This window comes from Alexandromys fortis, unplaced genomic scaffold, assembly GCF_014885135.2.
Source record: "Alexandromys fortis isolate MF-2015 unplaced genomic scaffold, M_Fortis_MF-2015_v1.1 scaffold_94, whole genome shotgun sequence".
Lineage (NCBI taxonomy): Eukaryota > Metazoa > Chordata > Mammalia > Rodentia > Cricetidae > Alexandromys > Alexandromys fortis.
This window is the reverse complement of record NW_026067979.1, coordinates 522,386-548,026: the sequence shown is the minus strand read 5'-3', so window position 1 is coordinate 548,026 and position 25,641 is coordinate 522,386. Positions and strand designations below refer to the sequence as shown.

General features: G+C 39.0%; 1 protein-coding gene across 3 annotated transcripts in view; it reads left to right on the top strand.

The window, feature by feature from the left end:
- Positions 1-25,641, top strand: part of Cep192 (centrosomal protein 192) — a 78,840-nt gene that overhangs the window by 2,366 nt on the left and 50,833 nt on the right. For 2 of the 3 annotated variants that reach the window (XM_050157846.1, XM_050157845.1), the window contains exons 3-15: positions 2,135-2,302; positions 4,464-4,592; positions 6,671-6,822; positions 8,307-8,359; positions 10,109-10,229; positions 11,114-11,241; positions 13,289-13,430; positions 14,165-14,292; positions 15,579-16,059; positions 17,905-18,048; positions 19,228-19,292; positions 20,361-20,567; positions 24,627-24,750. In XM_050157846.1, coding sequence (XP_050013803.1) covers positions 2,135-2,302; positions 4,464-4,592; positions 6,671-6,822; positions 8,307-8,359; positions 10,109-10,229; positions 11,114-11,241; positions 13,289-13,430; positions 14,165-14,292; positions 15,579-16,059; positions 17,905-18,048; positions 19,228-19,292; positions 20,361-20,567; positions 24,627-24,750 — 2,042 coding nt within the window. The remainder of the gene's footprint in view (positions 1-2,134; positions 2,303-4,463; positions 4,593-6,670; positions 6,823-8,306; positions 8,360-10,108; positions 10,230-11,113; positions 11,242-13,288; positions 13,431-14,164; positions 14,293-15,578; positions 16,060-17,904; positions 18,049-19,227; positions 19,293-20,360; positions 20,568-24,626; positions 24,751-25,641) is intronic. The other variant, XM_050157847.1, reaches the window with a different exon arrangement.

Sequence of the window (25,641 nt, the reverse complement as noted above, 5' to 3'; positions counted from 1 at the left end):
AAGGATGTCAGCATGGAATCTGGAGGTCTAAAGGTGTGAGGCCGGATGAGGGTCAGATGAAGATGCTACTTTCTGAGGGTATTTACCCCAAAGGCATTCGGACTGAGACCTGAAATGGTGTAATGTGTAACCTGGGTTATATATAGTCTGCACACTGTAACGTTACAGGCAGAGGATGTCAGACGAGACAGAAGTAGTAACTGTGAAATGGCCTCCTGGGCACTTGGCTGTGAAGGGAGGTGAGAAGGGAGCCGGAAATGCAGTGAAAGATCAGGCCGACCTGGTTCTTCTTGCCTTCTCCATTCTGATGGAGGAAAACTTTGAACATGCTTGTAGAAATAAGAGAAAGGAAGGAGTCAAGTGTAGTGGTGTCTGCCTGTAATATTCTTGGTCCTTGGGAGGCTGGGGCAGGAGGATTGTGTGTTGCAGTGCAGCTTGGTTATCCACCACTGCCCTGTCAGGGCCCTGTCTTTTTAAAGCAAACAAACAAATATAGGGGAGTGACTGGGGAAGAAAGTAGAGACCTTGATCCCGGTTGTGTCATTAAAGTGTGGCCACTCAGATTAGATGAGGGATTGCATGTAGGGGTGGAAGGTGGTGTCAAAAGGCTCGATGACTAAGATTTTTGGTATAGCTGATTAGGGGTTGGAGTTGTCAGTTTTTACTGGTTTGGCGGATTGACTAGATTTTTTTTTTTTTGAAGGATGAGAAGGATACAGAATCATGATTTATACTTTGGGTGCTTGTTAGAGCCCAACCTTGAGGTATACATTTCACATCGGATTTAAAGTCTTTAAACTGAAGACAGATATTCAAAAGATGTAGGAGGAAGAGATGCAGGACTGTGCTCCCCCTGGCGATAAGGAGAAGAAAAAGGAGCAGCTGAGGGAGCAAGAGGAGAGCCAGTAGCTGTCTCTTGAAAACCATGTGAAATAGTTTCTCATTGAAGGAATAATCATCCGAATCCTGTTCTGACCATCCTACAAGCCCAGGGCTAAATTTAGATTTGTTCTTACTGTTTTTATTCAGTATTGAAAATGACTAAATTGTTCTGGAGAGATGACTCAGCGTGTAAGAACACTGACTGTTCTTTTAGAGGTTCTGAGTTCAATTCCCAGCAACCACATGGTGGCTCACAGCCATCTGTGATGAGATGTGTTGCAGGCAGAACACACTGTATACATAATAAATAAATCTTAAAACAAAACAAAACAACTAAATGTCCACTTTTTAAAAGTTATTAAGAAGCCGGGCGGTGGTGGTGCACGCCTTTAATCCCAGCACTCCGGAGGCAGAGGCAGGCAGATCTCTGTGAGTTCGAGACCAGCCTGGTCTACAGAGCTAGTTCCAGGACAGGGTCCAAAAGCCACAGAGAAACCCTGTCTTGAAAAACCAAAAAAAAAAAAAAAAAAGTTATTAAGATTTATTTTTCTTTACATTTATTTATTTATTTATTTATTTATTTATTTATTTCCTCTGTGTGTATATCTGCATATATGTGTAGTTGTGGGTACATGAATGCCATAGCTATCAGAGGACAAATTATTGATTCTCTCCTTCCACCATGTGGGATTAAAGTTAAATTATCAGGTTTTATGGCATCTCTACCCAGTGGGCCATCTTGCCAGCTCTAAACTCAACCTAAACCCTAAAGATCATTAGTTATAGCCATCTTTGCTTTCTTTACTGGTTAAGTTTGTGGTAATTCATGTTTCTTCCTCCACTAAACCATGAGTAAGTCCAACTTGTGTTTCTTCACTGTGTTGGTTCTAAGAAAGTAAGTTTAGTATTTGCTGTGTTTGTCCTCTAATGTAAGGTAGCAAGGTGTTCTTTCTGTTTGTTTGTTTTTGTTTTTCGAGACAGAGTTTCTCTGTGTAACAGTTTTGGCTGTCCTGTGAACTCCCACTGTAGACCAGGCTGGCTTCGAACGCACAGAGTGAGTGCTGGGTTTAAAGGTGTGTGCCTGATGGTAGCAATGTATTCTGAGGCTTTCTTTAGCTCAGAGTATTTGTTAGTAGGTATTCTTTCTTACTAATTTTGCAAGAATCTTTTTTTTTAAAGAGACCTTGTTCTTTTAATGGAAAATGGTATCGTAATAGAATAGTCATCTTACTTAAAAATGCTGTTGTTGCAGTGAGATGGAAGATTTCCAAGGGATAGCAGAAGAGGCATTTCCAAGCTTTTTAACCAATTCACTACTTGGTAATAGCGAGGTTTTGGAAAATGTCACTCTTTCATCAAATTTTGGCTTGCCTATTGCTGTTTCTACACTTGCCAGGAACAGATCCAGCACTGACAACAGGTAAGACTTACTTGAGCACATGTTTTTTTCAGGCTCACGAACCCTATGATATACTGATCCACAGGAGAGCTCACGAACCCTATACTATACTGATCCACAGGAGAGCTCACGAACCCTATAATATACTGATCCACAAGAGAGCTCACGAACCTTATAATATACTGATCCACAGGAGAGCTGGATATTGAATTTTAGGGCTTGGGTTTCTGGCTCCCTACCTGTTTCTCTGGGTAATTGCCACTCTTTTATTTTCTCAGCTTACTGCTTTTTATATTCTTTCCTGCTTTATGTTCAAGAATATGTTTGAAAGGACATCTGTGAATTGCGTTTTCTAGCTACACAGGGAGCCTGGTAAACCGTTTCTCAACATTGGCCTGTGATGTGGCTTTGGATTTTGGCGTCTTTTTTCTGTGACAGTTTCCCTTTTTACTTCACATCAGCCAGCTGTGATTTACTGTGTTTGTGTGGCTCCTTTTCTTTGCTAGCCAAGTTTATTGAATACTTCAGTGTTGCAAGGAGAGTCAGGCCACTTGTTCGTCCCAGCTGCCTGGCTAGCTTAGCCCCAAAATAACTGTACAGAAACTGTCTTAATTAAATCAGTGCTTGGCCCATTAGCTCTAGCTTTTTTTTTTTTTTTTTTTTTTTTTTTGGTTTTTTGAGACAGGGTTTCTCTAGCTTTGGTGCCTGTCCCGGAACTAGCTCTTGTAGACCAGGCTGGCCTCGAACTCCCAGAGATCCACCTGCCTCTGCCTCCCGAGTACTGGGATTAAAGGCGTGCGCCACCACCGCCAGGCTAGCTCTCTCTATATATATAACTTTTATATTAATTTGTATATCGCCAAATGGCAGTTGCTCACCTGCAAAGATTCTAACTGGTGTCTGTCTCAGGCAGAGGATCCATGGTGTCTCTCTGACTTGTTCCTTCTCCCAACATTCAGTTCTGTTTTCCCCGCCTACCTAAGTTCTGTCCTATCAAGAGGCCAAGGCAGTTTCTTTATTCATTAACCAAGAAAAGCATCACACAGAGGGGACTCCCACATCACTTCTGATTTTGTTTTTCTTTTGGTGGTACTGTGGATTGGGCTGAGGACCTTGAGCGTGTTAGACGAGCACTTTAACACTTATCTCCATCCCTAGTCCTTGTTGTATGCTTCTGAAATAATTGGCGAGGAGGAGGGTGGAGGTGTGGAGGTTTGAGGAACTGGGTTGAAACATAGTTTCTCTGTGTAACAGCCCTGGCTGTCTTGGAACCCTTTGTAGACCAGGCTGACCTCAAATTTACAGAGATCCACCTGCCTCTGCCTCATAAATGCTGGGATTAGAAGCATGGGCCACCACCCCTGGCCAGATCAAGTTTCCTATTCTTTTCTTTCTTTTTTTTTTAACCACAGCTCCCATCTTTTTTTTAGAATTACTTATTTATTTTACGTATTTATGTTCTTGTCTACATGTACATCTGCACACCCAGAAAGGGGCATTAGATCTCATGACAGTTATGGGAATTGAACTTAGGACCTTTGGAAGAATAGCCTGTTCTCTTAACCACTGAGCCATCTTTCCAGCCCCAAGTTTCTTATTCTTAAGAATCAAACCAGCTTTTATTTTAGTTTTTTATTTTTCTTATTCTAGGTTTACAACTGAGTACATGTTTGACTAAGTACATTGTGTTTATATCATTCTAAGTGTGATGTGTATAGTTTTCACACATGATTTCATGTATGATCTAGACAGTGTAAGAAATCTGACTATGTTTATGTATCTGGCATCTTTGAACCTAGCCATTTGATGAGAGATAGCATCTTACCTTTGGGATGAAGAGACTGTGGTAGCTCTGTAAAAGATGACTTTGAATATTGGGGCTGCTGTGTGTTTTTATTTGATGAAGGCTTGTTTTATTATCATGTCACCCTATGACATTAGTTAATTTTGAGACCAGGCTAGCCTCAAACTTACTATAGCTCAGGATGACCCTGAATTTCTGGTCTGCCTGTTTCCACACAGAATTTTAAGCTTCTACCACCATGCCCAGAGCGAGTAGTGTTGTGATCAAATCCAGGGTTTTGTGTATTTAGGCAAGCACTCTACCAGAAAACTCTGTATCTTTAGCCCAACAAGCTGAGTTTTAATTGTAAATAATTTAAATCTTAATCACTTTATATAGGTGTCCTGATGTCCAGGCATCATACCTAACTGAAGGAAGGCTTTCAGTTCCTTTTGTCTCGTCTCCCAGTTGCCAGAATGACAACACTGAGCCAAGAGGAAGATTGCAACTCAGCTTTCAGGGTGATGAGTAAGTTCTTGCCTTCATGTACACTCTGGTAAAGCTACCCTTGGTCCAGGGGGAAATGTATGATGTCTATCCTTGAACTTGCTCTGTAGACCAGACTGGCCTTGAACTCAGATCTACCTGCCTCTGCCACCATTGTCCTGTCTTAATTTTTTTAAAGTATTACATTTTATGTCTGTGTGTGTTCGAGTGTGCATGTGCACACTCATACAAGCCTGCCGTGGCACATATGTGGTGGTCAGAGGACACCTTACTGGAGTTAGTTCTCTCTTTCCACTGTATTGGTCCCAGGAAATAAAGTTTGGTGGCAAATAACCTTTGTCTATTGAGCCATCTTGCTGGCTTAGTATTATATTTGATCTTTAATTTTTAGAGGTAAAAATAATTTATACATTTATATATATGAACTGTAGAAAATCTAGAAATCTCTCAAACTAAAACTAACTTGAAGTTCTTGATGGTATAGATAGTTTTAAGGTTTTCTGCTTGATTCTAAGTATTGCTGAGGCTTAATGTGCTGAGACATAGTCAGTGCTTTGCCTCTTGATAGACGATAACCTTTGTATAGAAATATTTTTCTTTTCTTTTTTTTTTGTGTATATTGGGTTTCATGGTTTAAGTTGATGAGGACCACTGACCCACTGACCACGTCTCTTCCTCAAGAGGGCACCAGATCTCGTAGATGGTTGTGAGCAACCATGTGGTTGTTGGGAATTGAACTCAGGACCTTTGGATGAATAGGCAGTGCTCTTAATCGCTGAGCCATCACCCCAGCCGAAGTATTTTCTTTTCTTTTTAGAAGTTATTTATTTCTTTATTTATTTGAGACTTTTGTTTCATTTGTAGCATTTTTATACTTCTGCTCTTTTTTGGGGGGGGGGGGGCGTTGAGACAGGGTTTCTCTGTGTAGCCCTGACTGGCCTTGAACTCACTGAGATCTGCCAGCCTTTGCCCACTGAGTGCTGGGATTAAAGGTGTGCACAACCACTGCCCAACTGCCCCTGCCCTCTTTTATTGAGGTGAGATTTCCCTGTGTTGTCTATGAGTGTGCTTTGGTTTAAGCTATAGAGGTATTTAATATATGGCAGCACTAATAAAGGGATAGAGGAAAAATAGGAAGTAAAGTGTAGGCAAAGGTGTGTGGAAGCATTGCAGGACTTTAATTCTTTAACTTAAAGCGTAAGGTTTCAGTGCTCTTTTTGTTGAACCCCTGACTCTGTTTAAGCTTGGTCCTTGGTCTCTGTCAAATGGTGTGTTTGTTGCACTTTGGGATTTGTCCCTGTAGGTCTTTCTGATTCCTTTCCTGCTGTGGGGAGCTGCTGTAGACCCACAAGCTAGAAGTGGATTGGAAGGAGAATTACTGTTAGCATGAACTAGTTCATCTGCATGAGAAATTGTAGAAGCAAGTAGAAAGTCAGGTATGAGACAGAAGTGGGAGAAGGGTTAAACCTGTCAAATCTTCACTTTCTAGGTGTGGTGGTGTAATGTAATTCCACAGTATAACTCCATAGAATAATTCCCTACTCTAATCCCAGCATGTGGGGGGGGTAGAAGTGTGCTGACATACTATCATTCCATACTGTAATACTAGCACTTGGGGTAGAAGAAGCAATATCAAAAGTCCAGGAGAGCCAGGTTTACATGCAAATTCTAGGGCAACCAAGAACCCAGTGAGAATCTATTAACAAAAGCAAAACAACTGTAAAAACCTTTATTAATTCAAAGATTTGCTGTTTTGGCAAGCATGCTATTCTAGTATCTGTAAATATAACTCAGTTTTAGAAAGCTGGCCTTTTTTTCTTGACATATTTATGTGATAGAGAAAGGGTTTTTCTCTGGAGAGGCAGAGTAGCAGAGAGACACTGTCCTTGGAGCTGATGGACTGTGCCCCGGGACCCCACATGCTTATCTTGTCCCTGGAATGTATTTCTAGTTTCATTTCCTGGCTGAGCTCAGTTTTTATTTCACTGTGTATATCTATTTTCCTTTTTGAAAGATGAGGTGCTGAAAGGGTTAATAGACATTTTGTAGATTTGCCCAAGGTAACTAACATTTTGTCATAATTCTCCTCCCTCAAAAAGTTCTGCCTCAAGGAAAAAGAGCTGCATAGAAAACCCACATTTGTCGCTTGCTCTCATGAAACCAGGAACAGAAGAGAAGCAAGCTAACACTACAACATCTGTTCAGTGTCAGCGTCTTTTGGATGAAGTTTCCCCGCTGGAACAAGTACCGGGTACGAAGTGTTCATAATTATTTCATGTATACATTTTAATAGATTTAATTTCCCTGTCCTTTGCTGGATGTCAGTTTTATTTTCTGTCCTGTGATAAACAGACATCTCTCCTTTGCCCTGGAAACCATGCTGTTAATAGGCACAGCATGCTTCTGTTTAGAACAAAGAGTGCACTCCTGGTACTTTTCACTTTTCCTTCCACCAACCTAAACTTATTTTTGTATTAATATAATTCTAAAATAAATTGTTTATAATTTTGAAATATTCAAAAGTGAGTCATTTAAATTTTTTTGTTTATTTAATAATGTGATTATTTTTATTTTTTAAATTTTTAAAAAGAGTTACTTATTCTCTTTTATATTATATTCCAACCACAGTTTCCTCTCTTCCCTTAAAAAATTATTTTAAAGTAGATGTTTAAATGATGGTAGAGATGGAAAATGGTGGCTGGGTGTGGTGGTACACATCTTTATTCTCCCAGTATGAGGAAGTAGAGGCAGGGGAATCTCTGAGTTTGAGGTCAGATGAGTCTACAAGTTCCAGAACAGCCAGAAGTACATAGTGAGACACTGTCTCTAAAAAGAAAAGAAAACAAACAACCATAACCACACCCCCCAAACAAAAAAGAAGAAAGAAACTGTACTTAAAACATTATTATAGATTTATCATATATATTAAACAAGCTGTTTATTTGTAACAAATGTCTGGAAATCGTAAGTAGTGAAAGGCTTTATTGTAGCTTGTAGTTTCTGTGACCTCGGTCCATGTGTGGCTGGTTGCATCGCTGTGGGCCTGACAAGATGATTGTTGTGGTGTGAGTATATGTATGGTGGAGCCAAACCCCTGACTCCAGGTCAGGGAGCAGGGACAGTTCTAACTCAGGGCCTCACACATGCTTAGGGAGCACTGGCAATGGAGCTATACTCCAGTAGTATTTATTATGACGCTCTCTGATATTGTAAAATTTCTGTTGTTATATATTTTAGACTACATCTCTAAATGTGCTAACCTTTTATTGTATCATCATAGTGCTGTTATCAGTTGGTAAACTTACTTTATGTGCTAGCTTGGCAGCCACTGTTGATGTGCTTGAATTGAGGTTTGAAGATCATTTGTTTTATCCTGTACACTCATGCTTGTTGAAATAAGGGAGGCCTGTCATTTAGAACTCATTTCTGTATTTGGGCTTGTCTGCTTGCTTATGTGGATATCATTTCTCTCCCTTTTACTAAATCTCTTACTACGAAAACGTTAGCTTTACAGTTGATTAGATTGATGTTCAGGTTTCGTGGCATGTGTGTAATTTTATGATACCCCATCCTAATAGTTTTAAAAGTTTAGCTGACCAGTGATGGATTCCTGTGTTATCATCTGAACACGCATCTATTCTGTTTCGAGCTAAAGGAAATGTTTAGTTCGTTTATTTGTTGCTTTTAAGTATGATTGAAAAATAATCTGATCCCTCGATTTTTATTTTTTCTTAGACTCAGCTCTTGATTTTCACTTAAAGTCATGGATGAATAATCAAGAAAACAAGGTAAATTTTTATATATTTGTTATCAATGTCTGGAGTGCTGTAATAGAGTAGAAGTTTGTATTTCTCTTTCCCTCTCTCTCTCTCTCTCTCTCTCTCTCTCTCTCTCTCTCTCTCTCACACACACACACACACACACACACACACGCTTGTACATAACAGAACTTTTGTAGCAAAATTGCAAATCTAGCTATGCTTGGTGTTATATCCCTATATTCCTAGCACTTGGGAGACTACCTGGAGGATTGCCACGAATCTGAGGCCAGCAGGGCTGTACAGGAAGTCTCTGTGTCTTAGTTCCCTTTCCTGTTGCTGGTGAAAACAGAGAGAAAGGGTTTACTTTAGTTCACAGTTCCACCTCACCGCCAAATCCATAATCAGAACAGAGAACAGTGCTGCGTACACGGCCAGGTTTAGATTGCTTTCTCTCCTTTTTTTTTTTTTTTTTTTTTTTTGCCATTTCTCTGGTAGTTGTGGCTACCCGGAACTTGCTATGTAGAGCAGGTTGGCCTTGAACTCACAGAGATCTGTCCGCCTTTGCCCTCGAGGGCTGGGATTAAAGCCTGGAGTCTCTTCACTCTTATATAACCTTGGATTCCCTACTTAGGGAATGATGCCACCTACAGCAGGTGGGGCTTTTCACCTGAATTCAGGTAAGCACAGTAAGCCCAGAGACTTATCTCTTAAGTGATTCTAATTTCTATCAAGTTGAAACACTATCCATCACCTTCTGTTAAAAAAACAAAGGTGGGGTGGTTTAGCTCTAGTAACACGGAGATTCAAAGGTAGTTCTATCTGGAGGTGGTGGTGCTTGCCTTTGATCCCAGCACTTGGTCTCTTAGTTTAAGACCAGCTTGTTCTACATAGTGAGTTCCAAGCCAGCCACATAGTGAGACCTTGTCTCAAAAAAAATAATAAAATAAAATGAAAGTTGTTCTGGCACCAACTTGTGCATTAGATATGTATTGGATTAGATGAGTCCTGTCCTGTATAAATATAAAATCACATTGACATACAATGTTCTTAATCTTGAAATTAGGTTAATTTTGCAATTAACTCTTAAGTTGGTATCTATTGCTTTAATATATATTAAATACTGGTGTGAAGCTGGGTGGTGGTAGCGGACGCCTTTAATCCCAGCACTCGGGAGGCTGAGGCAGGTGGATCTCTGTGAATTCGAGGCCTGCCTGGTCTACAAGAGCTAGTTCCAGGACAGGAACCAAAAGCTACGGAGAAACCCTGTCTCGAAAATCAAATCAAATCAAATCAAATCAAAACAAAACAAAAAAAACAAGCAAAAAAAAGCTGGTGTGTGAAATAAATGACACAAGAAAGTGTTAAATTTTTATTCTGGGCCTTAACTGTTTTTAGTAAGTTGCTCATGCCCTTTAATGCTAGCTGGTTTTTGGGTTGGGAGGAAGAGAAATAAGTAGTTCTAAAAAAATTGATAGGAAAGATTGCTTGGATCAGGATTACTTACTCCAGCTTTCTTAGTGCATTCACTCCCTGTAGCAGACTTTATTGCCTGAATGTATTTGTGTAGTTTATTAACTATGTTGCTTGATTTGTAAGCTATGGAGGCAGTTTGGTAGGACCCTACATTTGAAGGTGGGTCAGTGTAGGGAAGTAGAGTAGGGCAAGAAGGGAAGTTACTAGTCCAGGCAAAGGCCAAATTCTTTATTGACTAACCTGTAGTTTTACTTATTAACTGTCTTTTTTGTTGCCCTATATGTAACATTTGTTTCCTTTTAGACAGTCATGCCTGATGCTGGGAAACATCTTGAAGACAAGGCTCCAAACAGTGATTTCAGCCACATCAGCTTATTAGAAAATGAGAAACTTTTAACACTGACAAACCTGGAAGATACCTCTGGTACTATAGAATGGCTATTTTCTGCCTTTCATTTGCCACTTGACTTTTTGTCTGTACTGTAGTATTCATTAGACTTTGGCGGGTTCTTTTCCCCCTTGTCTTTTCCTTCTCCCTTTAACAAGGCTCTGTTCACGATTCCTGAGTGGCAGGGTTTATTTTTAATTTTTAATTTCTTTTGAGACAGGGTCTCACTGTGGAGGCTGGTCTAGAATTCCATAGGTAGATCAGGCTGTTCATAAATTCACCACCGATCTGCCTGCCTCTGCCTCCTAAGTGTTGGCATTAAAGGTAGGAGGCTACCTAAGTGTTGGCATTAAAGCTACCATGCCCGACATTATTTTTATTTAATTTTTGACTGAAAAGGTCTTGCTTTATAGCTCACACTATCTTTGAGCTCTTGAGCTTTCTGCTTCACAGATAACTATCAGTAGATCTCTCTTTCTCTCTTGATCTCTTGCTCTCTTACTTTCTCTCTTTGCCTTCTTTATTTTCTTTTCTTCTGTGGTCTTGGGTCTTAAATGCTGGACCTCCCCTACGTGTTAGACAGACACTCTGCCACTGAATTATATCCTAAACCCCAATGTCTCCGATTTCTTTTTTGAGATAGACTCATGTAGCTATAACTGTCCTGAAACTTGCTCTGTAGACTGGGGTGGCCTCGAATTTGCTATCATTTTTTTGTTCCTGCCTTCTAAATGTTAGGAACTTACAGGTATACACTAGCTCACTTGGCTTTATGATAGTTTCTTATGCTAAGCATAAAAACAGCTACCTAGTTGGTATGTCCTCCACTGCCCTGTTTGTTTTATCAGCCTTTGTGATTAAATGTGTAAATTTAGTTGCTACTTAAACCTATTGTGTTTTTCATTCTACTTTATCAATAGATGATGATATTAATGATGAAGAATTTTATGATGATCATCTAGAAGCATATTTTGAACAACTGGCTGTTCCAGGGATGTTATATGAAGCAGGAGGACAGGAGTCACCAGAAAATGTTTTCAAGTTACCTGTAAGTGATTTCAGTCAAGTACATCTAGTCTTTCTTTCTTTTTTTTTTTTTTCAGTATTGTAAATTACTGTCTGTCTTGTTAGTTTTTTTTTTTTTTTTATGTTGCTGTTTTGTTTTGAGGTCTAGTTTTATGTAGACCATGCTGGCTTCCAACATCACTGTGGAGCTGAGGATGACCTTGAACATCTCATTCATCCACCTCTTACCTCCCAGTTGCTAGGATTAGAATTGTGCGCTACTACACCTGGTTAATTTCATGTTAACATTAAACTTAAGCCTGTGGTTTTCTGTGGACTTAAAATTGATGAAAAGTTTGATTTTTCTCTGCCTCATTTCTCTTATTTTCCAATCAACTAAGAAAGTAAAAAGGAAGTTAAGAATTCCAGTACTTGGGAAGCTGATTTAGAAAGATTAGGATTTCAAAGTCAGCCTGGGTTCCATGCAAGAAGGCAAGAAAATGAAGAAATTGTAATCAGTGGACATCCTTTCTTTGCACTGAGCAGTTAACATCTTGTTGCCATAGCATTTTTTCTCCCTCTGAATCATTTGAAAATAAATTGCATATGATTTGTGACTATACACTAGAATTTATCACCAATGACTAATAGGCATTTCCCCACATAATCACAGTGCTATTAATCTATCTTAGATGCAGTAGTTTAAAATTAAAATATTTTGTGTATGGGGTTTTACCTACATGTATGTATGTCTGTGGATTACTTGCATGCCTGGTACTCTCAGAGGCCAGAATAGGGTCAGATCCCTTGGGACTGCAGTTGCAGATGATTATGAGCCACTATGTGGGTTCTAGAGCCAAATACAAATTCTTTAGAATACAGTCAGTGGTCTCTGTAATTGGAAATTTCCTGTCCGTACTGCTTGGTCCCAAATAACTTGGAGGCTTAATATTACTTGTAAATGCTTGGCTGATAGCTTAGGCTTGTTACTAGCTAACTCTTATATTTGGAATAACCAATTTCTTTCCTTTTTTTAAAAAAAATAATTTATGTAATTTTATTTTATGTGCATTGATGTGAAGATACCAGGTCCCCTGGAGCTGGAATTACAGACAGTTGTTAGCTGCCATGTGGGTGCTGGGAATTGAACCTGGGTTCTCTGGAAGAACAGCCAATGCTCTTAACTGCTCAGCCATCTCTCCATTCCAAATTAACCCATTTCTATTAATATGTATATTACCATGCGGCTCATTTCTACATGTCCTCTCCCTGACTCTGCCCTCCTCCTTTCCAACATTCTCAGTTTGACTTTCCTGCCTAACTTCCTGCCCAGCTACTGGCCTGTCATTTTTTATTAACCAATGAAAGCAATACATATTCATAATGTAGAAAAGGATTGTTTTCACATCAGTTCTTAACCATTCTCCAGTGCCTGATACATTATTTTTGATTAATGTCCATATTCAAACTTGCCCAGTTATCTCTAAAATATTCTTTATTTTTCACTGTTTATGATTCATAATTTAATAAAAGGTTATATGGCCAGTAGTTGTTGGTTTTTATAGTAATTTGCAGTTCTTTTATACATAAAACAGTTTATAAAATTTAGGCTCTTTGTTTTGTAGAATGACCCATAATCTGGAAACTTCTGATTACTATTTCCCCTGATTAGAATAGGTTAAGCATTTGGCAAGAATTCTAATGATGCATTTTTCTCAGGATCAGTTGATTGACATATGTGATGCTGTGCACTCCCTCCTTCACAAGGTAGATGCAGCTGCTTTTTCTACTGTTTTTGTGTTTGATGATGTCATTGTTGGTCATATGTGTCTGGATGCAGATGCTATTTTTTGTGATTAAATCATCTATGCGATGACATCCTGTCCCCAGCAAGTCTTGATGAACTGGTGTAGTTTAATTGCTAAAGCCTCTTGGAATAAAGTATTAATTACACTAGTGCTTGGCATTTTTTTTTCCTTTCTTGTTTTTCCTTATTTTCTAACTGCATCCTTTAGTAAAGCAGAATTCTGTTCTCAATATTTTCCTCAGAATGTTCTTTTTTAATTTAAAAGAGGATATTTTCTTAACAGGCACATGGAAACAATATCTTAAACTGTGAGTTCCAATTAGAAAATAACAGCTCTCTGGTTTCCCATGGTGCATATACTTCAGGAAGTTCTGGAACAACTCACAGAGAGTCTGAGGAAGGCCGTGGTTGTCTTCTGGGGACCAGTAAGTGCTGAAGTATGATTTGTTTGAGGCAAGGTTTTATATAGTAAACTAGGCTGGCCTGGATCTTACTGTGTATTCCAGATGGACTTTAGCTTATTGCAGTCTTGCAGCCTTAGCCTACTGACTACTGAAATTTCAGGCATAAGCTACTCTTTCTGGATCTTTGTTCTCAAATTTGGGTTTGAGTTTATCTTCTTATAAAAAAAAAATCCTTATGATTTGTTATCAGATAACTTTTATTTTCCCTTCAAATCTTCAGCCTAAATCTTTTTTTTAATAACTTTGTTTTTTTTTTTTCTAAACATTTATTTATTATGTATACAATACTCTGTGCATGCCTGAAGGCCAAAAGAGGGTGCCAGACCTCTTTACAGATGGTTGTGAGCCACTATGTGGTTGCTGGGAATTGAACTCAGGACCTTTGGAAGAGCAGGCAATGCTCTTAACCTCTGAGCCATCTCTCCAACTCCCTTCAGCCTAAAAACTTTGAGAAGAGTTTTTAAATACCTGAGCAGAAGGTCAGCCACCTCCTACACAAGAAATCCTTTGGCACTGCTAGAAATACAGTAGTATGTTCTTGGGTTGGCCGTTATAAATGGTTGCATACTGTTCAGACATTTGAGAATCAGACTAAATTTGTCATATAAATACTAAGTATTAAGCTAAAAAGAATTATTGCATTAGACTTCCTAAACTTTGACATTGTTCCATTTAACTTTTTTCTTTATTTTTAGGTGGCTATGCAGGTATTGTAGATAATATAAAGCAGGTAGATAATGTGTTACCATTTTATTCTTATACCTGGAGAACTGAGAAGGAGGGGGCACCCAATTTGATGGATGTTGTTCCAGATCAAAGTAGAGTAAGTTAATGAGCATTTTATTTCAACTTCTTAGGAATCTTTCATGCTTGTAAGATATTAAACTTTCGAAACAAACAATCATTGTTAGCCTCTGAAAAATATGAAAAAATACAAAAATTACTACTTATATGATTTATGTTTGATTGTATGTATCTTTGGTATTGTTAAAATAAGCAGTTATATACATTTTCTTAGATTTAAACATCTGATGTCATGCATGTAGGTGACTTATAAAGTGTTTTAATCTAGTCAGGTGTGGTGGTGTGTTGAATTCCAGCACTGGGGTGGAGGCAAAAGAGTTTAAACTTCAAGGTCAACTCAGCTATATAGCTGCGTTCAAACCAGTCTGGGATACTTGGGAACCTGTTTCGGAACAAAAAGAAATGAACAAATAAGCAAAAAAACCACTACCAAAACAATCATTATCTTTTACTTTGCTCAAGCATGTTTCCTTTTCTTGTGTTAGACCTTTCTCTTTGTTCTGATGCCACCTGGTTTTTCCTGTCCTGAATTGTTGTAGCCATTTCTGACTCCTACCTTTCTGTGTGTATCTCGTTTTTAGTCCTATGTGTCAGTCTAGCCTAGCTCCCCTCCTGCCTTCCCTCACTTGACTGAAATAGTCTTTACAGTCTAAGTCTTGGCCTGGGAGGAGCAGCTGAAAGGAGGGATTGTTTTGGACAGTGAGTGGTTTTAGGAGATGCAGTCCATTGCTGGAAGACTTTTGCTTGCTTGTTTGTTTGTTTTCAAGATCTATAGTCCTGGCTGTCCTGGAAGTCTCTCAGTAGACCAGCTGGCCTTGAACTCAGAGATCCACCTGCTAAAACCCCTGAATCTTGAGTACTTTCGTCCTGGGTTTTTTAGCCTTCTTTGGGACTTTCAGATAGTGTATTGGCAAGATATTATGTGTCCTTTAAAGAGACTGAAAAGCTTTTGGATTCTACTAGAGCTAGCGTCAGCATTGGACCCAGTTGATGAGGCCCAGTAGTATCTGTCAGTCCATGAACATCCCCCCTCTTTTTTTTAAATTACAATAACCGAGGTGAGAACACTCAGCTTAGTATCTGTAATGCATCTGCTGATAGACTTGAGCATAGCCACATTTTTAATTTTGGTTTTGGTAAATTGCTTAACTTTGGCTCATACATAGTTTAGGATATACTGAATACTGTATAGACTGTTTACTAATATAATAAGCATGTTTTAGCAGTTGCACTGCTTTCTCCATTAAGTGTTAAAATGAGTGTGAAAAACAGAACTTATTATTGTTTCATTAATAATTTTTAAAGGAATATGCAGGAGAGGCTGTTCTGGGGAAAGAGCTGCGCAGTGTGGATGAGACACCCAGCCCTCGTGCAGGAGAGGCCGTTCTGGGGGAGAAGCCGTGCACTGTGGATGAGACACCCAGCCCTCGTGCAGGAGAGGCCGTTCTGGGGGAGAAGCCGTGCACTGTGGATGAGACGCTCAGCTCTCCTTATAGTCACAGTAAAGATGATGTGAAAGGTGGCTTTGACCTGGCTGACTCCAGAAAATGGGATTCAGAGTCTCCTCATCAAAATAAGCATTTGGCTTCAGATTTAGAAACAGTTTTGAATGTGGATAGATGCTTAAACACGGAGACTCCTTCAGTGTTCATTCAGAAAGGTGGGAGTGTTTCATCTTTGAAGACTAATGGTGACGGTGGAATTAATTCTCCTGATACTCTGTGGTCACCAACTTGTGAGAGGAGAGCATGTGAATTTTATGAATCCGTTACAAAGCCTAATGACCGTAAGTGAACTATTTCATCAAAAATAGAATTTAAAAAGTGTATAAGATGTTTATATATTTAGAATAGACTGATCTTCCATGTAGAACTCTGGAACATTTTAATATTTTCATGGATTTTAAAAAATTATTCTTTAACTTTGTTTTTCCACGATACGGTTTCTCTGTAGCATTGGCGCCTGTCCTGGTACTCGCTCAGACCAGGCTGGCCTTGAACTCAGAGATCTACCTGCCTCTGCCTCCCAAGTGCTGGCATTAAAGGTGCGTGTCACCACTGCCTGGCTTTTTTTTTTTTTTAAATATTTATTTATTATGTATACAATATTCTGTCTGTATGCCTGAAGGCCAGAAGAGGACGCCAGACCTCTTTACTGGTGGTTGTTAGCCACCATGTGGTTGCTGGGAATTGAACTCAGGACCTTTGGAAGAGCAGGCAATGCTCTTAACCACTGAGCCATCTCTCCAGCCCTGCCTGGCTCTTTAACATTAATATTATTATTTCCTACAATACATTCCAACTGCAGCCTTCCCTTCCTCCACTTCTCCCAGTCCTGTTCCCCTTTCCTCCCCATTTCCTCTTTTACTGCTCCTCCATTTCCCTTTAGAAAAGAGCAGGCCTCCCAAGGATATCAGTATACAATAAGATATAACAATGTACGGCATAACAGTCTACAATAAGAGTAGGCACAAACCCTCATATTACATGGGACGAGGTAACCCAGTAGGAGGAAAAGGGTCCCTAGAGCGGGCAAAATAGTCAGAGACATCTCCACTGCTCCTGTTGGAGTCCCACAAAAACCCCAGGTTCAACAGCCATTTAATACATTCTGGTCACATTCATCCCCACCCTCTTCTCATCCTCACCCACAAATTCCTCCCCACCAAGTCCTCATCTCATTGATGTCTTTTGTATGTTTGTTTTTGCTTTGTGTCCCATTTAGTTTAACTAGAGCCAGGCTACATTTTTTTTTTCCCTTCAAGACAGGGTTTCTCAGTTTTTTTTTTTTCCCCCTAGCTGTCCTGGAACTCACTTTGTAGACCAGGTTGGCCTCGAACTCAGAGATCTGCCTGCCCCTGCCTCACGAGTGCTGGGATTAGCATGTGCCACTACACCTGGCTAGTGTGTTAGTTCCCCTGGTTAAGACAGGACCCTATGATTTCCTCCTCAGGTTATTACGGATTTTAAAGATTTTTAAAATAATACTACTATTGCATGGTTGTTGCTCAGAAATAATAATGTTAAGCAGACATCTAGTGCAAATATACTATTTAATTATTTATTTATTATGTATACAATATTATGTCTGTGTGTATGTCTGCAGGCCAGAAGAGGGCACCAGACCTCATTCCAGATGGTTGTGAGCCACCATGTGGTTGCCGGGAATTGAACTCAGGACCTTTGGAAGAGCAGGCAATGCTCTTAACCACTGAGCCATCTCTCCAGCCCCGCAAATATACTTTTTTAAAAAAATGATTTTATTCATTATGTATACAGTGTTCTGCCTACATGCCAGAAAAGAGCACCTGATCTCATTATAGATGATTGTGAGCTATCATGTGGTTACTGGAAACTGAACTCAGGACCTCTGGAAGAGCTGCCAGTACCCTTAATCACTGAGCCATCTCGCCAGTCCCAAAAATATACCTTTCTGAGTCTTTTTTCCTATTATGTCGCATCCTCCATTATAGACTTTTGGGTAAGCTTTGCTTGTTGCCATCAAAAAGATATTTTTCTTTTTTGGAAATGGATTTTCTTTTTTCTACCCCATTTGAACAGACTTCAGCACAATTGTTAAGTAAGTTAGTTGTTACACGCATCATTCAATGGTTTTGGAATTTACTTTTTAGAAGCAGATCTCTCACAGAACATAGTCTACCAAAATGAGGATGGCAAATGGGTCACTGACCTTGCCTACTACACATCTTTTACTGATCAGCAAGATTTACAGATGTCTCCAAATAATGAAACGAATGAAGACTTCAGATCTGGTAGTAAGTATGTGGACAACCAAGTTTATTGTGCCAGATTCATGGTTTATGATGATGTTTTGAGACTAGTCAGCTTGTATTGGTCAGTCATATAAAGTTCCTTCTGAAATATAATTTTTGCATTCTGGAAATTCCTTAATGCAAAGGATATTGAAAGCAGTTACAAGGCTTGGTGGAAGGAAACAAAGGATGCGGTTTTACATTACTCCTGTCTGTTGTTCTAACAAGTAAACATTTAGGGGAAAGACACGTCTGCTTTAGTGTTTAACCAGTAAAAAATTCATGTGACAAATGAGATTATTGTCTTAGATTAGTTAATAGTTAGGTTTATATTTTTCTAAAAATATGAAATTCTTCTTCCTTAATGTCCATGGCTGATTTTTGAGAAACAGAAAAGGCAACACTAGAGTATTGGAGATAATTAACTGAGAAATCCCTTAGAAAAAGCATTTTGAAATAATATTAAGTAGAATTTTGAGGTATCAATCCAATGATTTTTAAACACTGTGCAATGGTTAACTCATATAAACAAATTAAGGTTCTGTGTTTTCTTCCTATGGGCTGAGTTTCCTACTTGCCTTTTCTCGACTGAGATTTGGTTGGTTGATGCTTTCACATTTTACTGTAGTGTTTTTAGTTTCTTTTGAGTTGTAGGTCCACAGAAACGTCTCTGTAGATTGTACTATTTTGTACCTAATTTTGGGGGCTTTGTGGTTCTTTTGGTGTTCAGTCATAGGTCCTCTGTTATGGTGATTGCTTCAGCAGACACATACCCAGTATCATTCTGGCAACAGGAGTCTGGAACTGTGTTTAGCTCTTTGATTTTCCTTACTAGACGTAGAACATACTTAATATAATTATATAGTCATGAGAATGGAAGTTTTGCATACTTAAAAAATTGTATTTCAGAACTAGAGAGTTGGCCAGTGGATAGAAGTGCTTGCTGTGCCAGCGTGAGGGCCTGAGTTCTGATTCCTAGAATTCATGTAAAAACTGGGGTTGGAAGATGGTAGGTGGAATTGACTTCTGGCCTCCATACCAGACCAGATACCTGCAGAGGTGCAAACCCCCACACGTATATGCACCTATTCCGATAATAAAGTGTTTCCTTAGTATTTCATTTCCTTAATTTTTTTTTGTGTGTTAATATAATGTAATTATGTGAACTTGTTCTTTTTTAAGTTGAAGCATTGGATTTAATTGCAAAAGATGAAGAAGAATTCAACAAAGAACATCCCTTTATACAGGTTTGCTATTACTTGTTCTAACCTAGGTTTAAATTTTTTTCTGGTTTTAATTTAAATTTAGATCAAAAAATCTCCTCCCCCAGCAGTTACTATAGAGTTACTTAACTTTTTTTTCACTTTATGACAACTTTTACTTTTTTGTTCTAAAGTACTAGTTGAAAACTGATAATAGTAAAGTATATCTTTGGAGGGGAGTGTAGGCTCCTGGTATAGCACTACTTGGTACGTGAAACCCTGTACTGCATTTTCAGTGCTATATATAACAGGACTAACAACAAAACAGTGACTATATCTTTATTTTAAAAAAGGTTTGCATGTATTTATTCTGTGTGTGTCTGTGGTAGGAGTACTCAGGGCCAGCATGTGTGTACATGGCACATGTGTGGAGGTCAGAGGACAATTCTTGGGAGCTGGTTTTCTCCTTCCACCATGTGTCCTGGTGGTCAAGTTCAACTTCTCAGGCTACTAGCCTAATGTTTTCAAAAAGAATCTTTTAAAAAATTACCTTTAATTACGTGTATGTATGTTTAAGTATCTACATTTGAGTGCAGGTAGCTGCAGAGGCCACAGGTATCAGACTTTGTGGAACTACAATTGCAGGCAACTATGAGCCACCAGATGTGAGTGCTGGGAGTGGCTTTGGGGTCCTCTGGAGGAACAGTGCACACTCTTAACCACTGACCAATTTCTCTAGCCCCTAAACTTAACTTGAATTTACTTAACATCTAAAGTTTCCATGGATATCTCTGTGCTTTTTAAAAATACATTTTGAGCAAGGTAATTGTCTTTATGTTTAGTAAAGTGTGCATATTCTAACTTGTATCAGTTATTTGATTGAGTATTTGATTGAGATAGTGCATATTGTAACATGAATACAAAACTGAGATCTTCAATAGACTTTAGTAGCTAGCTGCTCATCCTTATGTTTATCTAAATGCTTTGGGCCACATTTTGAAAAAAAATAATTTTTAAGTTTTCTTAGTTCTTTTATTTTTAGCTTTACACATTAGAAGAACAGGGAAGAACCTTGTTGAGGGAAAAAATGGAATAATAACTATTTTTCTTTAGGACGAAAAAATAGATGTTCAGAATACTTCAGCTGCACTTGATGCATCCTGGGTAGCTACAGTTAATTACCATTTGTTGAGAAAATCACTTGGCACGTCAGATTTTGACAAAGACGATGGGAGCTACCTACGTTTGTCACTAGGAGAGTTCTTTGCACAAAGATCTGAAGCTCTTGGTTGCCTTGGTGGTGGTAGCAGTGTGAAAAGAGTAAGTATGCCATGTGTTCAAAGTGGTACCAGTCACTCGTGTCACTGTGTGGCTGGACACAGTATGCAGGACTGGACAAGGAACATAGAAACACTTATTTTTGGCTCTCAGTTCTGGAGGCTGGGAAGTCCAGGATCAGATGGCCATACGTGGTCAATTTCTGGTGAGGGTCCTGTGCCATTGTAGCAGCTTGTAATAAAGGTGTGTGTGTGTGTGTGTGTGTGTGTGTGTGTGTGTGTAGTGTGTGTATGTATGTGAGGGGGGGAATATGTGTATAAGAGGAAGCAAAGAGAATCAAACTTAACTTAGATAACCACTTTTGCCTTAACTTGATCACTTTCCTGATGCTACCCCAATGTCTTCATGAGGGCACATTCCTTTTAGACGAAAAGCCTCTGAAAGACCCCACCACCTCACAATACCATGACATTGGGGACCAAACCTCTGTATCATTTTTGGTGGGGGGGAACCATAGTACCAGGTTTTTTACTTTGAATGTTATGATGGCATAGTTAGAGCATTGCAACTGTAAGACCAAGAACAGACTAGGAACTTCGTAGAATAGTAGTTAAAAGCTTACATTTTATAATCAGTCAGACCTGGCTTCAGTTCTGGTTTTTGCCTTACTAAGTCTATGACACTGAACTGTGTTCTGTGCCTCAATTTCTTCATTTCTAAAGTGAAGTGCTGTTTCATAGGATGTGTAAGATTGTACTATGTTGCTACATATGAAGCAGTTATCATTCTTGGTCTTGTTAGATGGCTGATTGGTAGGTAGATTTCTAGGACTCATTTATTCCGCCATCTTACAAAGATATTTTCAAATGTTTTGATTTTAAAAAATGTGGTAGGTACAGAGAATTTTGGAATGAAAGCAGTTCATATAGAGATAGGTACTATAAAGAATAACTAAGTAGAAAGCTGTTTCATTGTGCTGTTCAGAATAATGTCTAAGAGGATGACATTGAACTGCATCAAATGGTGAAAAACAGGCAGCCCTCCAGAGATGTAGAGAACCAGTGTTACTGGTAAAGGAAAACCATTTGTGTGAGGCAGGTCTCAGAATGGTCAATCAAAGGCAGATAGGACTGATGTGAGGGGCCAGGGTGAAGGTAGGCATGGTAGGATATTAAGAGATTATAAGTCTTTTAAGTCCAGCACTGGGGAGACTGAGGGTCTCGAATTGAAAGCTAAAGTGAGCGGAGCCATATGCAATTATCTTTAAAAAGTAAATACATAACAAGGATCTGATCATTTGGGCTTTGCTGCGGGGGTTGGTGGTGTCTCATATGAACTTCCAGGAAGGACTAGGAGGCAGAGAATATCTAGGTCATGTTGTCTAGGTTCAGTTCCATATTGTCACTACCTTTGCCAGAGGCTTGTATGGGGGAAAGCCCTAAAACACAGGAGGAACAGGAGTAGACATAGGCTTAGTAAGGGGGAAGAGAGGTGGTGAAGGCTGGGGACAAGTGTGACCTATTATAACATGAAAAGTGCAAGGATTCAAAATTTATTTTACATAGGGAATTTGGTTACAATAGAATTTTTAAAATTTTACATTGTAGGTGTTTGTTAAAGCTGAATTCACTAAGGGTAAGATGGTAGTAAAATGACTAAGATCCATTTAAAGAAAGAAGGTTTAGAGTCATGGTTTCACTCCATGGTGGTTTGGCTCTGATACTTTGAGTTGTGTCAGCACTTTACATCATGCAGGAGTATGGCAGAGGAAACTACCAAACAGGAAAGGAGAGCAAAATAGGAGAGCAGAGAGGGCAGAGGAGGGAGAAACAAGGAAGGAAGTGACTGGGGTCCCAATGTCCCCTGTAAACAAAGGCAGAGCTTTTCTTTTGTCATGACTGCTCAATCCCAAATAATCACACGAAAGCTTCTGTTAATTACAGAATGTTTGGCTGACAGCTCAGGCTAATTATTAACTAGCTCATTAACCCATTTGTATTAATCTACATTTTGCCACTTGTCTTTAAGCCCCTCTAGCACATCTTGTTCCTCTGGCAACTGCCTTGTGTCTCCCTTGACTCCACCCCTTTTCCTTCCCGTATTTTCAGTTTGGCTTTCCTGCCTAGCCTTACTCTGCCTTGCTGTAGGCCAAATTGGCTTTTATTATCAACCAGTGAGAGCAACACGTATTCACAGTGTACAGAAGGATTATGCCACAGCAATCCTTTTCAAGGGAATGCACTTAACAATACAACTGTCTTCTACTAGGAACCACCTCCTAAAGATTCCATCACCTTTCATCAGTGATACAGGCTAGTCACTAGGTCCTTAGGATATAGGCCTTTGGGGGGCAAGCCAGATTCAGACTATGGCACAGTATAATGAAATCATAATTTCTTAAACTTGAGTAGAATATTTATTTATTTACATATATGAGTATTTTTACTTTTTGTATGTATGTGCACAGTGTGCATGCATGGTGCTTGTGCAAGTTAGAAGAGGAAGTTAGATCCCCTGGAACTGAAATTACAGATGGTTGTGAGCCTTCTGGTGAGTACTGTAAATTGAACCTGGCTCCTCTGGTAGAACAATTAGTTCTCTTAACCATTGAGCTATCTCTCCAGCCCCCAAATTAATTTTTAAAAGTTATGTGTATATACCTGTGTCTGTATGGATTTTCACACATCCATATAATGCTTGCAGAGGCTAATGGGGGTGTCGGAGACCCTGGAGCTAGAGTTAGAGGCAGTTGTGAGCTGCCTGATAAGGATGCTGGGAACTGAACCTAGGTCCTAGTACACACTCTTAACTACTGAGCTATTTCTCCAGCCCTTAGAGCCTAAGTATGAAACCATACTTTATTTTATTTTTGATTTTTTAAGACAGCATCTCTCTTTGTAGCGCTGCTGTCCCAGAACTAACTTTGTAACTCAGGCTTTCCTTGAACTCACAGAGATCTGCCTGCTTCTGCCTCCCAAGTACTGCGAAGCCACACTTTTGAGCTATCTTATCAGTGCAGTGAATTAAAAATAAAATACATGAAAGAGTAGATTGGTGTTTTTGAGATTATGGGAGAAATAAAAATAACCATTCATTTTTGCTTTGTCTTGTTTTTGAAGCAGTGTCTCACTGTGAGGCCCTGTCTGGCCTTGAACTTGTACTTTTCTTATCTCACTCTTTGTTCAGTTGCAGCTGTGTGCCATTATCCTTGACTCTGAACTCTTTTAATATAGGGGATGTAGTTAGCCCTGGCTAACCTGAAATTTGTAGACCAAACTAGGCTTGAAATCAGAGACCTGTCATGTCTCTTCCTCCTAAGTGTTGGGATTATAAGCACATACCACCACGCGTAGCTTTCTGAACTCCTTCCTTAACAAATGAACATAGCATTAGATATTAAGAAAAGAGTCTGACTCAGAACTTTTATTTTGGTATTATGAAGTTTCACATATTCAATTTACTGGGTTAATGGAAGAAACTTCCAAATGAATATCAATCAGAAACTGAATTCATATTTTAGATCTGTGATATGAAAGTTTTGTAAGAAAGTACAAATTCAGTTCTCTTTAACAAGGTCCTTGAGCCTATGTTTTTCTAAAACTTGTATGAAAGTCAGTGGCAGTATGCTTAATTTCAAGGCATATTTTCTGCAGGTTAATCTATAGAGCAAAAAAATATGCTATGTTTAAGTCCTACAGCATTTTGCTGCCCCCCCCCCCATTCAGAACAGTGCTTAATAAATAAATAGTGACGGTCCTGACAGTTACTGGAGACTGACTAAAGTGTTACTTGTGAATTGCTTGTGTTTTTAGGCCAGTTACAGTGGTTAAGTGATAGCTAGGCCTGAAGAAACAGACGGTTTTGTCTGAGGCGTCTCCTCCTCTCCCTGTGTTGGCTGTGGAACCCAGGTCTTTCCCTGGGCACGGCAGGTACTGCCATGGAGAACCACCTCAAAGGTTCTATCTGGGCTTGAAGTTAAATGGCAAGAGTAGATTTGTTGAATCATTTTGATGTTTTAGTAGTATTAGATAAAGTAATCTAGAGCTTTTCAGAGTGGTTGGAAATTAAAGAAGATTAATTTGTGTCTAATTATTTTTGCAGCCATCATTTGGTTATTTTATTAGATCACCAGAGGAGAGAGAACCTTTTGCGTTACTAAAACCTGATGTCTCAAGAAGTAATTTGGAAAAAGAAGTGACTCATCTCCACCAAGGTTTATTTTCAGGTAGTGGGTTAAATGAAAGATTTGAAGGAACTGTTATCTTAACTCATAATCATGTGAATCATGTGATCATAGTCTGGATGAAGATGTATGCACTGCTTGTGACTTTTCAACACAAAAGATTTGTGTAGATTTGTTGTTGGGTTTTTTTTTTTATTTTTTTTTTATTTTCTGGTTTTTCGAAACAAGGTTTCTCTGTGTAACAGTCTTGGCTGACCTGGAACTTGTTTTGTAGACCAGGCTGGCCAGAGAACTTCCTGCCTCTGCCTCCTGAGTGCTGGGATTGAAGGTGTGCGTCACCACCTCCCACCACAGATTTGATTTTTATAGAACCTCACATTTTCTATTCAACTGAAAGTGGGGAAGACAGCCCAAATCCACCTAGATTTTGTATAATCTACTATAGCAAATGAAAATAATTTCAAATGACCTAGTTAAATTTGGCTTATTAAATTATTACTGTTAAGGAATAATAGAAGTTATATTCATCGTTTTTTGTTTGTTTGTTTTTCGAGACAAGGTTTCTCTGTGCTTTGGAGCCTGTCCTGGAACTCAATTCTGTTTACTAGGCTGGCCTTGAACTCACAGAGATCTACTTGCCTCTGCCTCGAGTACTGGGATTAAAGGTGTGCACCACTATTGCCTGGCCATTTAGAAAATTCTTTGAAATTTTTTTTTAGTGTAATAGCCTACATATAGCATAACATTCCTGTGATATCTATGGGAAAGGTTTTTTTTAAAAAAATATACTGTGACTCATTTAGAGTCCTTTTTGTCTGAATTTTTCTTTCTATTTATTTATTTATTTATTTATTTATTTATTTATTTATTATGTATACAATATTTTGTCTGTGTGTATGCCTGCAGGCCAGAAGAGGGCACCAGACCTCATTA